The sequence below is a fragment of the Centroberyx gerrardi genome, chromosome 4 (assembly GCF_048128805.1).
Source record: "Centroberyx gerrardi isolate f3 chromosome 4, fCenGer3.hap1.cur.20231027, whole genome shotgun sequence".
NCBI lineage: Eukaryota > Metazoa > Chordata > Actinopteri > Beryciformes > Berycidae > Centroberyx > Centroberyx gerrardi.
The window spans coordinates 4664768-4680331 of record NC_136000.1 but is presented as its reverse complement, the minus strand read 5'-3'; the positions used below and the strand labels follow the sequence as shown (position 1 = coordinate 4680331).

The 15564-nt window shown below is 41.2% G+C and overlaps 1 protein-coding gene across 1 annotated transcript in view; it reads left to right on the top strand.

Moving 5' to 3' along the window:
• cftr (CF transmembrane conductance regulator) overlaps nt 1-15564 on the top strand; it is a 47136-nt gene that overhangs the window by 17215 nt on the left and 14357 nt on the right. Inside the window, exons 9-17 of the mRNA XM_071904905.2 lie at nt 1430-1522; nt 3883-4059; nt 4535-4726; nt 9600-9694; nt 11773-11859; nt 12457-13246; nt 13824-13952; nt 14041-14078; nt 14845-15131. Coding sequence (XP_071761006.2) covers nt 1430-1522; nt 3883-4059; nt 4535-4726; nt 9600-9694; nt 11773-11859; nt 12457-13246; nt 13824-13952; nt 14041-14078; nt 14845-15131 — 1888 coding nt within the window. The remainder of the gene's footprint in view (nt 1-1429; nt 1523-3882; nt 4060-4534; nt 4727-9599; nt 9695-11772; nt 11860-12456; nt 13247-13823; nt 13953-14040; nt 14079-14844; nt 15132-15564) is intronic.

The window sequence follows — 15564 nt, the reverse complement described above, 5'->3', positions numbered from 1 at the left end:
TCTCCTGCTGCAGTCGTTGGTTGTGTGTGTATACAGACCTGGAATGAACAGGATGTTTTGGGAGAGGAAGACCTGCTAACCATCAGTTAGTGACACTGCTTTTGTCATCAGGTTATGTCATTGGCCACCAAGGTGATGTAATGTGTGTTTTTGACCATAGTGCCTAAAGGTGAAGGGAAGGTACAGTATATGGGCAGAAACACATGCGCAGACACACACACACACACACGCTGAGACACACAAACAAAGCAAGTATCATTTGTTTGGTTATTTTAAAGATGTATTCCATAACAGTTACTAGTTACATCATCAAAATTGTAATCAGTAATGTAATCCTTTCTAATACTTTCAAATTACCGTGCTTTATGTGAAGTAAAAAAAAGCTGCTGATAAGAAAAAGTGAAACATTACAAAGTTCAAGAAATGTATTTCAGTCTTACAGACAAACACACATTTCCTTCTCTGTCACATTTTATAGAGACGTAGAACAGCTGCCACTGTAAATGGCTTCCTGAGTTTCTTTAAAAGTTTCAGTTTTTCAAAAGTATTTGTAATCTGAATACAGTTTTCTTTTAGATAATGTAATGCAATACATTTACAGTTTTTTTAATAAGAAATGCTGTTACAAGTATTCTGTTGCTACCAAACCCTGCATGATATAATTAATTGCTTTCCAACTGAAATAGATAGAGATAAAATGTGTTCATGTGCACATAAACACACACACACACACACACACACACACACAGTACCTTCCCTCAACACGCCCTCAAGCTGCAGGTCTCTAAAATGTAAAAATGTAGAAAGATGAGCCAAACACACCGTGTCACACACACACACACACACACACACACACACACACACACACACAAACACACACATGTGTTTTGCACCCAGTAGTTTAGTATCAGTCTTTTCATTTGCCTCAGTCTGCTGAACAGTCTCAGTACAGGACCCTGGCAGCACTGGAATCTGCAATGCAAGACAGTCTCATTTATATCAAGCAGACTTAGATTGTGTCATTTTGTTGTTTTTTGTTTGTTTGTTTTTTAGCAGCATGTTGTCTGTACAAGAGGCTGCAGGATTTCCACTTCTTCTTTTCAACATTGTTTTTTAAATTTTGCACAAAACAAAAATGAAACAGCATGAAAGAAAAATAAAGTAACAACATTCTCATTTTAAGAAGTAACTATTACCAGATTATACGAACTGAGAACTGTAACGTTTCCTCCAACATTAGTGGTTACAGTGACTGTCCCATAACAGAAATCTCCACAACAGCCATGTGTCCTGCTGAAGCGTCCTTGAGTAAAACACTGAAACGCTTCCTTCTCTCACTGTGACTCTCTCCCTCTAGATAACAGCATCAGCTAAATGTCTAAAATGTGAAATGTAAATGTTGCAGCTGCCTGTGTTTGGTGTCTTCTAGGAATTCCTGATGAAGGAAGAGTACAGAGTGTTGGAGTACAACCTGACCACCACCGAACTGGAGCTGGTCAACGTGACTGCATCCTGGGATGAGGTTGGTGTGTGTGTGTGTGTGTGTGTGAAAATTGGGTGAAATACTAATAATTCTAACAGAGTGTTCACACCAAGCATGTTTGGATCGGTGTATTGAAACTCTGTACCAAATAACGGCACCGAGAGTCTCAGTCAAACCAACTACAGGAAATGACCCCAAAATGCAAGGGTTTATGGGTAGAAGGAGACGGATGTTGACATCTGATAGCCAGCGGTTCCTCATGCTTGGAAAGCCTATCAGAACAAAATGAAGTCTGGGCTGATGCTCAGATTCAGCTATTTCTTCATGTGTTCTTAACTGGGATGAACACCAGAGAAGAAGACACAGGCAGGTCCATCATGCTGAGCTAAAGTTACAGGGACTGGAATCAGATTTGTTTGGAATCTCTAACCTGGCAGGATGACAGGTCACCAAAACTCTGTCCAATAAACAACCTACTCGTGAGTCATGTGACTTTTGTTTACAAGCCCTGGTTTGCTTGTAATTCTGCAGTGTGAACCTAAATGAACCAAATAGAAAAATGCAACAAAGTCAACTTTTCCACTCTGGTTCAGACCAAAGAAGACAAACTGTAAGCTTGATTGTACATTTAGTCTCGGCTTTACTGTCTACAGAGTACAAAATGGCTGATGTTTGCCACATAGAAAACCACATTGAGTGCCAGAGGGCTAAGACAGTCGTAGGAAAGTATTTGAAATCAACTACAGTATACTTTTCTGTGATCTAAATTGTCTTGACCCAACCCAAGCAGAGCTTGTGTGTCTACATGTATGTGTGTGTGTGTGTGTGTGTGTGTGTGGCAGTATTACAAGAGACTAGCAACATGCTCTTTAAGTTTAAACAAGTGAAAAAGCCCGTAAACCTCGATTTCCACCATGCATTACAGGTTCAACAGTTAATTCATCACCATCACTGTGTAATGTAATCTTATCTAAAGGCAGGAGCTGTAAACTTAGTCCAACAGGTGTGATTTATTGCCCACCCAATACCGTGAGAAAATGAACTTCCAAACACATTTTTTCCTTGTTTGTGTAATTAATTATTCTTGTTTCGTCACAAAACTTTGCCTTTGCTGGGAAAACGCTCAATCTCCCTTTGAGATTGTGAATTCTGTCCATCGCCTAATTCCCAGATTCTCTCCTTCCTTCTCCTCTTCCTGGAACGTTCCATTCGGAGATGAATGGGAGGGGTGCCGCCTTTCTTTACTGCTGACAGCATGTACGTCAGCTCATTTGAATGTGAATCGCGCGGAGAGCCTATACAAACCACAGCAACCCCTGGCATTAGAGGGACAGTGACCCATAAAACGTCACAGAGTTCAATGATTAAGCCAACAAGTCATGCAAGGTTCCCCTTTTCTCTAACAGCGAGATGTGTCACCCATTGATCTCTGCGGAGGTGGTGACAGATTGGGTGAAATAATGCTATTGTGAAGACTTTGGGAATCTTCTTCTTTCTCTCGGGATCTGGAGAATCTGTTGTTTCTCACAGCGGTTTGGCCTGTCTGTCTGAACACAGAGTGACAGACACATTCAACCCGCTCTTTGGTTGTCAGTGATGCAAACAAGAAAACACTAATCAACTGCATGCCACGCATGCATGAATATACACACACACACACACACACACACACACAAACACACAGTAATGTATAGTTTAGTATACTGTAGTATGATATAGTTTTAAAGTATAGTATAATGTAGTGTAAAGGACTATAGTGTAAAGTAGTGTAGTATTGCAAAGCATGGCACTCTATAGTATAGTATAGTAGAGTATTTTTGTAGTATAATATTTTCTACTCTAGTCTGGTATAACATAGCATAGACATAAGAGTGTAGTATAGTGTAGTATAGTAAAGTACCGTAAAGTACCGTATAGTACTGTATAGTATAGTATAGTATAGTATACTGTAGTATAATGTAGTATAATAGTATAGTATAGTATAGTATACTGTAGTATAATGTAGGGTAATAGTATAGTATAGTATCATATTGTATAGTATACTGTAGTATAACGTAGTGTAATAGTATAGTATAGTATCATATTGTATAGTATACTGTAGTAAAGTATAGTATAGTATTGTATAGTATACTGTAGTAAAGTATAGTATAGTATTGTATAGTATACTGTAGTAAAGTATAGTATAATGTAGTGTAGTGTAGTGTAGTGTAGTATAAAGTGTAGTGTAGTATAGTATAAAGTGTAGTGTAGTGTAGTATAAAGTGTAGTGTAGTGTAGTATAAAGTATAGTGTAGTACAGCAGTAATAATGTGTTTTTTCAGTGTGTTGACACCAGTCAGTTTGAGTCCGGCTCATGTAAACAGCTCAGTCTCAGTCTCAGACCCTCTGCTCCTCTGCAGGGGATCGGCGAGCTGTTTGAGAAGATCAAGCAGGAGAACAAAGCTAACGGACACCCGAACGGAGACGGCGGCCTCTTCTTCACCAACCTGTACGTCACGCCCGTCCTCAAGAACATCAGCCTGTACCTGGAGAAGGGCAAGATGCTGGCGGTGGCCGGGTCCACGGGCTCTGGGAAGGTAGGTCCAACACCGGGACGGGCCAGGGGGCAACTAGTCCATCCAGGTGTGAGTCCAGATCAGAATTAAAGGACAAATCCACACTTAGACACTCTTATATATCATCAGTTTATGATGTTCACTGGATTCCAGGAGTTATTTTGTAACAAAGTGTTGCAATTAACTTTTTTTAGTGAACCTATTTCACCTCAGCCTGCCTCATCTACTTCTTTCATGGGGGACGACGCGTTAACTTGTTTAATTTTACTTGAGTTATATTCTAGGCAGGTCTAAATCCAACTTGAGTAGCAGTACTTCTACTTGAATAAAATACTTCAATACTGTTTATACCTCTGCTGACGTTATGCAGATGGGCGGCCGACAGGTTATAGAGACCAAAAGTTCAACATCCGCAACCGCTACATGTGTATGTGATGTATCCATCCTCAGTGTTATATGTCGCAGTCAAATATAAAATGTAAAATGTTTGCTCCAGAGTTCCCTGCTGATGATGATCCTGGGGGAGCTGGTGCCGTCGGAGGGGAAAATCAGACACAGCGGCCGCATCTCCTTCTCGCCGCAGACGTCCTGGATCATGCCCGGGACGATCCGCGACAACATCCTGTTCGGCCTGACCTACGACGAGTACCGCTACACCTCCGTCATCAAGGCCTGCCAGCTGGAGGAGGTACGTTCCCTCGTTCATACCCACTTGATCCATTTCAGGGTTGCAGAGGGCCGGAGCCTATCAGGGAGGGAGACATGGTTTCGACCGATATAGGTTTTTTTTAAAGCTGATACCGATATTTTTGGATTGAAGCTGTATAGCCGAAATAATGTGCCAATTTTCATGCCAGTGTTCAGAGTTTCCACCAGAACTTTATTCTTGTCAGGGTGGAAAAGCCTCCACAGGACACTAAAACTCTTCATTGAAATTCATGGTAATAATAATAATAATAATAATAACGATTCATGTTAAAGGTTTACCACATTCAATTGGACGTTCAATTCGTGGACTATATGATATTTTAATATACGTAATCTGCGTTTGATTACGTATGCTTTGATTTGGTCTCTGCACTGCGCTTCCCAGAGATCACCTGTCAATCAAACAGTGTGGGCGGAGCTTGGGTTTTCTGTTGATGCAGTTTGAGTTTCTGTAGGTGGCGCTCTTTTCTTTGTCTGTTCAGCCATGGTGGCTATCACTACTCATGCTAATTAGTTCTTCTTCTGTTTATTCCAAATGAACCGGGAACGTACTACGCATCACTTCCTGGATTTTTCCCAGGAAAGAGCTACCAGACACCGGCTGTTTAGAACAGACAATATAGAAGTTTTCATGAACTGGATATAGATTGAATCACTGTTGTGTTACATCAATCACCAATAGAGAGAGGTACAAGCTCTGACATTTATTTATATAAAAATGTCACAATTTTTTTTACTTTAATTGCAAACAACTCATGTGTCTGAGTTTTTTCTCTGGTTCATCCGTCTTTCTGTCCCAGCTCTCCTCTCAAACCTTTTCTGTCTGTCAGGAGCTTCTGTAAGGCGTCAAGACGTTTCAGGTTTCCCCAATCCACATTTCCCACTAACACACACACACACACACACACACATACTTCACACACTCTTCTCATAAGCCTCAGTGTTGAGTGACGGCCTCAGTGTGTTTCTGCCCCTCAGTGAATACTGTCTCCTCTGTTGCCATGGAAACCCCACATTATGTCACTGGGATGGAATATGAGCTTGCTGGTTACCAGTGACGGGCAGTACAGCAGAGACAAGCTTAGCTTTCTGTCTGCACAAACCATCAGATCTCTGTGCTTAGGTCTGTGTTTGATTATGAAAACCTGTTATCAAATCTGTGTTTTACAGTAAAACAGTAACATTTCTGTAGTTTTACATAATAATTATATGTAGAAACATAGATGAATGTGAGATGAGTGTTTACTGTGGTAGACGAACCCATACATGATGTAATATATACAGGTATATATATAGTGTTACCATCTTATATATACACACACATATAATGATGTATAATATATACATATACTGTATAATTCATAATAAACTGACACATATAGAACAAAAACTCTAGAAGAAATCAGTTTTAACCAATTTCGGATATTCTGACATCAGAGAACATATGACATACAAAACAAATATATTATTTTAATAATTAGATTTAGGGAATACAATTATTTGAAGTATTATTGTCACAATATAGTATGCGCAAAACATATTAAAATATATTTCTGAAATACATTTATCTTACTAATATAGTATAAGTATATACAGTATACACTTATATACTTATACCAAAATCAAATATTTAAATACATTTTTGGAATGTATTTAAACACACAGTTTATGCTGATATATATTTTTTTATAAGTTTGATATCTTATATCTGGTATACTATTTATACTGATATCAATGCAGCAGCTTGACACCATCATATTGACGATCTGCCCCCCCCCCCTCCCCCCCTCCCGTACTGACAGTGCCTCAGTGGTTTTGACAAAAACACAGCAGCCTGTTGTCACAGCAAACAGTGTTGACGTGCAATATTGACGTCTCCATGTAAAAAACTTCTTCCATTTTGTCCTCTGAGGAGAGGCGTCAGACGGCGGCTTGACTCACACTTTCATATTGTATTGTGTGTGCTTTGATTAGCAGCGGAGAGGCCGGCAGAGGAGAGCAGCTCCTTGAAACTTCCTCTCGCACCTCTTGAAGTTTCTTAAAATGTGTGATGTGTTAGAGCAGGTGTTCCTTCACTGTCCGCCTCTACTGTCAGTGGGGAAAACAAAACCTCTGATCACAGCAGCCATTCTCATACATTCTCTCTTTGTGCACCAATTTCTAGTGAATGAAGCAACAGTGAAATTGAACTAACTCTTATGTTTCTGGGGACCCCCTGGTATCCTCTAATAGACCCATGGTGGTCCCCGGACCCCAGTTTGGGAACCACTATGTTAGAGTTCTCAGATTACTTCTTAGTGGTAAATAATATAACATGTTAGTTTTTCTAATACTCGTTCATCGGTTATCAGTAACGTTTTAAAAGTTAATGCTCTTACTTTTTACTTTTCTTTCATATTGTTTACTTTTTGTTAGTGGAATTGTTTTAAAAAGGAGAAAAAAAAGTGAACATCCTGCAGCATCTTCAACAAACTTAAACACAATTGAAGTTTGCTTGATGTGAGTGAGATTGGCTTACTGTTTTAAAAAAAGAGCATTTTAAAACGACTGACAACACACTTGGCAGCACTAGTCAGATTGCCACAGCGTGCTTTTGAAGTGGGTAACGTTCCTTTTAATAAAAAACAACGTAACTAATTACTTTTTAAGGTAACTAGCGGAGTAAAGTAACCAATTACTTTTAAAGGTAACTGCCCCCAGCACTGCTTCTCATTGCCCTGCCTTTCCACTCACTTCAACAGACTTGACATTATCCAGAATGAGCAGGGAAGCTTCACACTAGACTTCCTGCCACAGGGAAAATCCCCAAGGCAACCATGACAGACAGGAGTGACAACTATTACTGATTTCTCCAGACAGAGCGGAGGCTTTCAGCGAGCTTGTGACTGTAATTCCTGTCTATTGTTGCCGCCCGAAGCAGCAGACAGACTCCCATGGGTGGTCTCTCCCACTGTAAAGCCGGTGTTTCTCCAGCCGCTTGGCCCGGGCAGCTGCTTTGTTCAGACGGAGACACACAACATGCCTTTTTACCACGCTGCCGTCTTTAACAAGCTGTTAAACAACCTGTTAACTTGATCCCCTATGCGCTCCTCTCAGGACAGCGGAAGTTGCAGTTAAAAAGGTAGGAAGTTTTAACGATGATAGACTTGTCCTGTCACTTCATCCCTGTAGGCGTGGCCGTCCATTTTCATTATGAATTATGCACCGGACTCCTCCATGTTCCTGTTCCATACTCTGTGTGCTTTTGGTGGTTTGTGCTTTTTGTTGGGTTCGAATTCTCACAGTGAATCATTTCCCCTCTAACTAAATAATAATAATAATCTGAATCCAAATCAATTTAATTGCCAAGTGAAATGAATGCTTAGGACTTTGTCTTGGTGTTAAGACATATTGACATATTTTTCAGATGGCATTTTTTGCCCCCTTGACCTGATTTTATTGAACTATGAAATAATGCATCTGGGCTGCATATTGGCAAATAAACACTAAATTTGTACCACTAAGATTTGTTTTAACTTCTTTCCCACTGCTGGAAACTGGCAGCAGGCCTTACAGAAGACTCTTTGTCCCCCTCCAGTCCATCTTCCACCCTCCATTGTTGAGTTTTTTTACCCTATTGGTTGTTTTATTTTTTGTATGTTGACGCAGTGGTTTGTGTGAGGTTGGCATTTTCTCCTACTGCTGGCAGTTTCTACTTAAGGCTCCGTGCTCGCTTGTTTTCTGATCCAAAAAACGCTCCCCAGGACACGATGGAAAGAATCACTCGGTCATTGGCTCCCACAAATCACCTACGGTGGCCTACAGGGAACAGTATAGTTGCATTCATGCGTGAATGGATAAAACAGGGTGAAAAAGCTTTTTTTGCCACTTCATTTTTAATCAAATTTAAAAGCCATTTTTCTGACTTGAGTTTCACTTTACATTGTGTGAAACCCTGCATAAAGACAACAGGTCCTCATACAGTGCAAAGAGGACAGTACAAAACATACTAAGGACATGTCACTCTTCTAACCTTCAAGTAATAAGAGCTCTTCCCCAGCTCTCTGCAGTGGCACAAACAAAGCTTTCATCTTTATTCTGTCTGTTTTTAATGTAGCAGCCTTGCTTTGCTTTGGAAGAATAATATAAACTTTTACACTATGTATCATTTTTAACTTATCTTATATTTCTTTGGTTCCAAGCCATTGCTGCCATAACATCTTACAAAGCCACAACAAGGACTCTCAACCTTGGTCCTACTGGCCCACTTTTGATGCTGTATTTTCATTCCAAACGTATCAGTATTAGAAGGTCAGATGATCCTTAGTGTCCTGACAATATTCCTGTCACCCTACAATGACCATGTTAGAAAAATTAGAGAGGTGAGAACTAGGCATGGGATGATATATCGATATTCAATATATCGCAATACAAAAATGTGACAATACGTATGGGGCAGAAAAATGAATCGCGATATTAGCTCCATTTTATTCTGCTGTAGTACTCACAAATGAGACAATGAGAAACTCTACATCCGTCGCTAGAAAGATTTGTGGCTCAGAAATAAACGTAATTCTGCCCAGTCAGACTTTGCATCGCATATTGAATCGTATCGTGAGATAAGCACATCGTCCCGTCACTAATGGGAACTGAAGAGAGAGGAAGAAGGGATTAGTTTTACTTCAAGACAACAGCACATTAGAGGAAGAAGACATACAGTAGAAGAGGGGGATGTGATGTGTCCTCACTGTCTTCATGATGTGGTTTTGTTGTCGAGCTCCTGCCTGTCATGCCGTTGCTCTGTCTGTATAAATAGTGAGTGTGTGTGTGTGTGGATGTATTTGACCCGCTGACTCCTTATTTTCCTCCACCAGGACTTCGCCCTGCTGCCTGAGAAAGACAAGACGCCTGTTTTTGAAGGAGGGGTGACCCTGAGCGGGGGTCAAAGGGCGCGCATCGGCCTGGCCAGGTACTTCCTGTCTCACCTGAGTGTCTCTCAGCACGTCTCACTCACCCGCCTGCGTCTGTCAGCGCCGACTCGCCCCACTGATTAGAATTATAATTGCAGAGTCTTTACACTTGCCGAATCATCCTTCCTGTGACCTTCTACAGTTGTTTTTCTTCTTTTACGTATTTAACCTTCATTTGACCGAGTTAACTCCATTATCATTACAGTAAGAATCTCTTTTTCAAGGGAGACCAAACACATGCGAACAGGCGTAAAAGTTACAACATTCAACCATGTCCATGTTGTTTAAATTGCTTGTGAATAAATACATTTCAGGGCGATCAAATACAATGATAAAATGATTTGTAAATAATTCAATTTCATCACTGGGCATCACTTGATACAATTCATTTGGTAATGTTTTAACACTTCAATATTTATTTTAATTGCATTTTATTTGAAGTAACATTTCATTTTATTGATTTTATTTGATGCAACATTTAATATGATTGCATTTTATTCAATCCACCATTTAATTTGATAGCTATTTAATTGATTCAGTGTTTAATTTATTGTTTTTGTTACTTCCAACCCTCATAGTCCAAAAGCAAAATACACTCAAAGCCACATAAAAGACAAAGCAACTTTAAACTTTGCAGTAGTCCAATATCAACCTGTTTGAATCTTGACCAAACAAACCATAGCCATAAGATCCTTCATATAGAGAGACCAGCTCTTTCAGCTTGACATCATTTTGCAGTGAGAATAAAAATAGAACAGAATAGATTTAGAAATGGAACAAAGATCTGAGTCATCCCTCACATTGACAATATATCCTGTCATCCATTAAGTGTGGCTTTGTGAAGAGATAAATATAGCAAGTAGTGAAGTGTTTTGTGGTTCTGCTTAGGTCATCAATTGTTTATTAGGATTTGTGGTCCGTTATACACTGTTAGGGTTGGGGGTTCAATTCCCTGTGTAGCTCAACAAGTAGTAGAAACGGTAAAAAATTGAATTCTTCACGGTGCATGGACTGAAAGCATCCAGCTACTCATGGAGAATAACTGACAAAAGCTTAGAAAAATACACCACCAAACAACAAAATGGGTCCAGAAATGCGAGTTGCATCACCAATAGTTGTCTTTTAACGTATGTTAAAGTATTTTAGGGTGGATTTTTCCTTTAAAAACCAACACTTTTTCACTGCAGTAGCCTTCGCCAGGGTTACAGAATTGCATTCATACTGTAGTCAACAACAACTATATTCAGTGAAATCCAAAACAGCCACCTGAGCTCCCATTGACCCATCACTATCATCATTATCGTCATCATTATTAGCATTACCAGGGTTAGGGGTTCAATTCCTTGTGTAGTTCTGGAGGAAAGACGATAAAAATGTCCGCCAAATTGGATATCTATGTATTTAGGATTTGATGTCTTTGGCAATCCTTCAAACGCTCTTGTATGGACTCAGCAAGGATATTGGTTCCCAATAGCGTAAAGCACTGAACCTCTAAAAGATGATAACCACTGTGTGTTAGTGCGGCTACGCTAACTGTTGTGTTTTATGGTCTGATGTTTTTATGAGTAGTGCTCTTTACAGCCTTCGACAGAGCTTTATTACTCCATTAAATCTCTGCGTAGATTACACTCTTATATTCCCATGCATTATTTATCGGTTTAGTGTCCTGGCATCAATTTGCAGCCTCTCACTGCTGCCATCATGGTGAATTTTCACTGGAGTTGATTTAAACCCACAGGGACTTGACTTCCTCATTTACACCCTTTTTGATACACAGCTTTCCTCTCTTTCTCTTCCTCTGTCTCTCTATCTCTCTCTCTGTCTTTCACATTTTCTTTCCTTTATCTTCTTTTTCTGTCTGTCTCTCACCTTTCTCACACATTTTCTCTTCCCCATCTCTGTCTGTTTTTTGCTCGGCGTGTGTCATGATTTCTCTCACTTTTCTAGCATTTTCTCTGCCACCTTCTCTCTCTCTCTCTCTCTCTCTCTCTCTCTCTCTCTCTCTCTCTCTCTGTGTGTCTCACTCTGTGTGTGTGTGTGTGTGTGTGTGTGTGTGTGTGTTTTTTTTCTCCCTCAGGGCTGTGTATAAGGACGCAGACCTCTACCTGCTGGATTCACCTTTCACCCACCTGGACATCGTGACAGAGAAAGAGATCTTTGAGAAGTGTGTATCCCAACAGAGAGTCTTTCATGTGGAGGTGGAGGGGGGAGGGTGGGTGGGGGTGGGGGGAACTGAAGTTGAAGTTCAAGGTCAAGGTTATCTCTTGTTGTCTCTGACACAGTTGAGTTGACTGTGATGAGTTATGGCTACTTCATCATACTGAAACCTTTTCAGGAAATTGTTTCAAGAAAAAAAAAAAGGAAGGAATTATCCATTGATGAAATGTGGCTTTTGGCAAATGAAAGCAGGCGGCACTCTCAGAAAGTGATTGAGCTGAGTGAACATTTTGGCTGTGTATCCAAGCATGATAACATGATAAAAACATATAGCAGCTTGTTCATTTTGACTGCTGGCTATTTTTCAGTTTTTGAACATTTTGTACTTCACTGTGTCTTTCTTCTTGTTGCTTGAGTTGAGCAACTCCAACCTCTATTGTGTTGACAATAGTTGACAAAAGTCCAATGTCTCGTTGTTTTAAAGTTGTAGAAAATACTCTCAAAAAGTTAATAATCTGAAAAGGTTAACTGCACTGACTTGGAGTGACATCTGACAGATCCTTCATTACACTCTCTGTTTCATTCCGCATGTGTCTTTATTCAGATGCCTCTGTAAACTGATGGCCTCCAAGACGCGTATTGTGGTCACCAGCAAGTTGGAACATCTGAAACGAGCGGACAAAATCCTGCTGCTGCACAACGGTGTGTGTTACTTCTACGGCTCCTTCTCAGAGCTCCAGGCCCAGCGGCCCGACTTCAGCTCCCTGCTCCTCGGCCTGGAGGCGTACGACAACATCAACGCAGAGCGCCGCAGCTCCATCCTGACCGAAACTCTTCGCAGGGTCTCCGTCGACGAAACCGCCGGCTTCCGAGGCCCGGAGCCCATCCGCCAATCGTTCCGCCAGCCCCCGCCTCCGATAATTGTCTCCGGACCCCAAGGCCTCCCCGGAGGCGACGGCTACCCGGAAAAACGCAAACAGTCGCTCATCCTCAACCCCCTGGCGGCCGCCCGCAAGTTCTCCTTCATCGGGAACTCGCAGCAGACTGCCAATACCCCCCAGTCCGCCACGATAGAGGACGGGGTTCACGAACTTTCTGAGAGGAAGTTCTCTGTGGTTCCTGAGGACGACCAGGTGGAGGAGGTGCTTCCCCGGGGGAACCTGTACCACCACGGGCTGCAGCACCTCAGCGGGCAGCGGCGCCAGTCTGTCCTGGCGTTCATCACCAACACCCAGGGCCAGGGCCGCAGGGAGCAGCTGCAGTCCTCCTTCAGGAAGAAGCTGTCCATCACGCCGCAGTGCGAGCTGGCCTCGGAGCTGGACATTTACGCCCGCCGCCTGTCCAAGGACAGCGTCTATGACATTAGTGAGGAGGTGGATGAGGAGGACATGGAGGTTGGTCTTCTCAACGTAACTTTTACCATTTGGTGGACGCTTTTATCCAAATATGTTACAGTACAATGAGTGCATACATTTTTTGTGCGGTTGGTTCAAACCTTTATCTTCTTCAAACAAAATATACACCACCAGTCAAAAGTTTGGACACACACATTATTCTTTATTTTTACTATTTTCCACTTTTTTGAATAATAGTAAAGACATCAAAACTATGAAATAACACAAATGGAATTATGCAGTGACCAAAAAAGTGTTAAACTATCTTATATTTTAGATTCTTTAAAGCAGCCGCCCTTTGCCTTGATGGAAAGGCAAAGGCTTTGGAAAGAAATTCATACATAGGATCAACTTCACTATTTATATTTGTCTAAGAAACTCATTTCAAGCATTTAAGCAGAAGCCTTTAGATCAAAATGGCTTTAAGAGAATGAAAAACATTGTACATTCAATCAGCTGTGTCCAAACTTTTGACTGGTGGTGTATATGTTCACATGAGTTACTTGACACTGTCTCAAATATATGCAGTTCTGGACGTACTGGGGATTTGGTCAAAGAGCGATCTGTCTCTTCACAGGAATGCTTTGCAGACGAACGGGAGAACATCTTTGAAACTACCTCATGGAACACTTACCTGCGCTACATCACCGCCAACAGGAACCTGGTCTACGTCCTCATTTTCATCGTCTTAGTCTTCGCCATTGAGGTAAAATCACCGGCATGTATGTGTTTTCTAAGTGTGCCGTTAAGCCGAATCAACGGTAAATGTTTCTACTTTTCCTTTTCACCTATAGGTTGCTGGTTCAGTCATCGGTATTTTCCTCATCACAGAGTAAGTGTCATGTTTCATGTTCCTGAGACAGCAGACAGCAGAGGACAAGAGATTCTGTGTTGTCCTGAAGCCAGGCTCCAGTGCGGCTGTGAAGTCTGCAGTATGGGGCCCCCTTGTTGAAATACTGTCACCCCACTGCTGGCTTTGTTTACATTGTGATTTATTGGATTGACGACATTTTTTTCACGCTGAAATTTGTCAGCTGAATTTTTGATAAAAGCATGTGACAGCTAAACAAAGTCTTCAGGATGTAAAAAAATTGTTTACATCTGTAATGCTTGTAAAAGCGTTTGAGTTATGGTGTATTAACAAAATTCCAATAAGATTCTTTCCCTTCTATACGACTAACTCCTGAACAATGTAATGTGTATACACCAAAAATTTAGATTTAGTCAATTAAATTCTTATTATTTTGATTATGTCTCTAAGGAAGCAGTACTTTTAAATGTTGAATTTGTGCCAAAATTGCTGATTCCTTATGGATGTGCAGTGCAATCTTTGATATATAGCAGACTTTAGATACAGATTTATAGATGCCATTGGCGACAGAAAATACCTTTAAGAGATGCATGCATTTCTCTCAACAATGATTCAGGCACTCGAGAACTGTAATGTAAATTATTTTAAGAGCTTTACTGTGTTGCCTTTGCACAAAATTAGGTTTCTACTCTTGTATGTCTCCTGGCGGGATTGTCTTGTTTACATCTGGTTTGTATTCATCCAGTATTCAGTGTTTCATTCTCAATCCTCCACTCTCTTCTCCCAGCAAGATCTGGAGGGAAGGGGCCAACCCTTCTGCGCCCAACTATATAGACGAGCAGCACACCAACGCCTCGTCGACCCCGGTCCACCTGGCCGTCATCGTCACGCCGACCAGCGCCTACTACATCATCTACATCTACGTGGCCACATCAGAGAGCGTGCTGGCCTTGGGCTTCTTCAGAGGCCTCCCTTTAGTGCACACATTACTGACTGTTTCCAAAAGGCTGCATGAACAGATGCTAAGCGCTGTGCTCCGGGCCCCGATGGCTGTGCTCAACACCATGAAGACGGGTGAATTGCTCAGTTTATTTTTGTATTTTTTTGTCCTCTAAATTATGCATGCTGTTGTACAGTCTTTAGCACTTTTTGTATTTGCGTGGCGATTCATAGCAGTCTGGACGCAAGCATCCACCAGCAGTTAATTCGGACAGATACTGTCTGACAGACTTGATTGGATGGTCGATGTAGGCGAGACAAACCTACTGATGCGTTACAGAGCGACAACAACTACCAAAATGGCAGCCGGCAAAGGAATTGGATGATAGCAAGCTAGATTTAGCGATTTCCTCAGTCCTTAATGGCAAACTTAATGGCATCAATAAATTAAAACAGGAACAGTCAGCTGTTTAAAAGCTCAGAAGTGAACACCACCATCATTGTTGTCGCTCTGAGGCGTTTCCAGATCACGTTAATGTGCTTTGCTACTATGATTGGTCAAAGATTT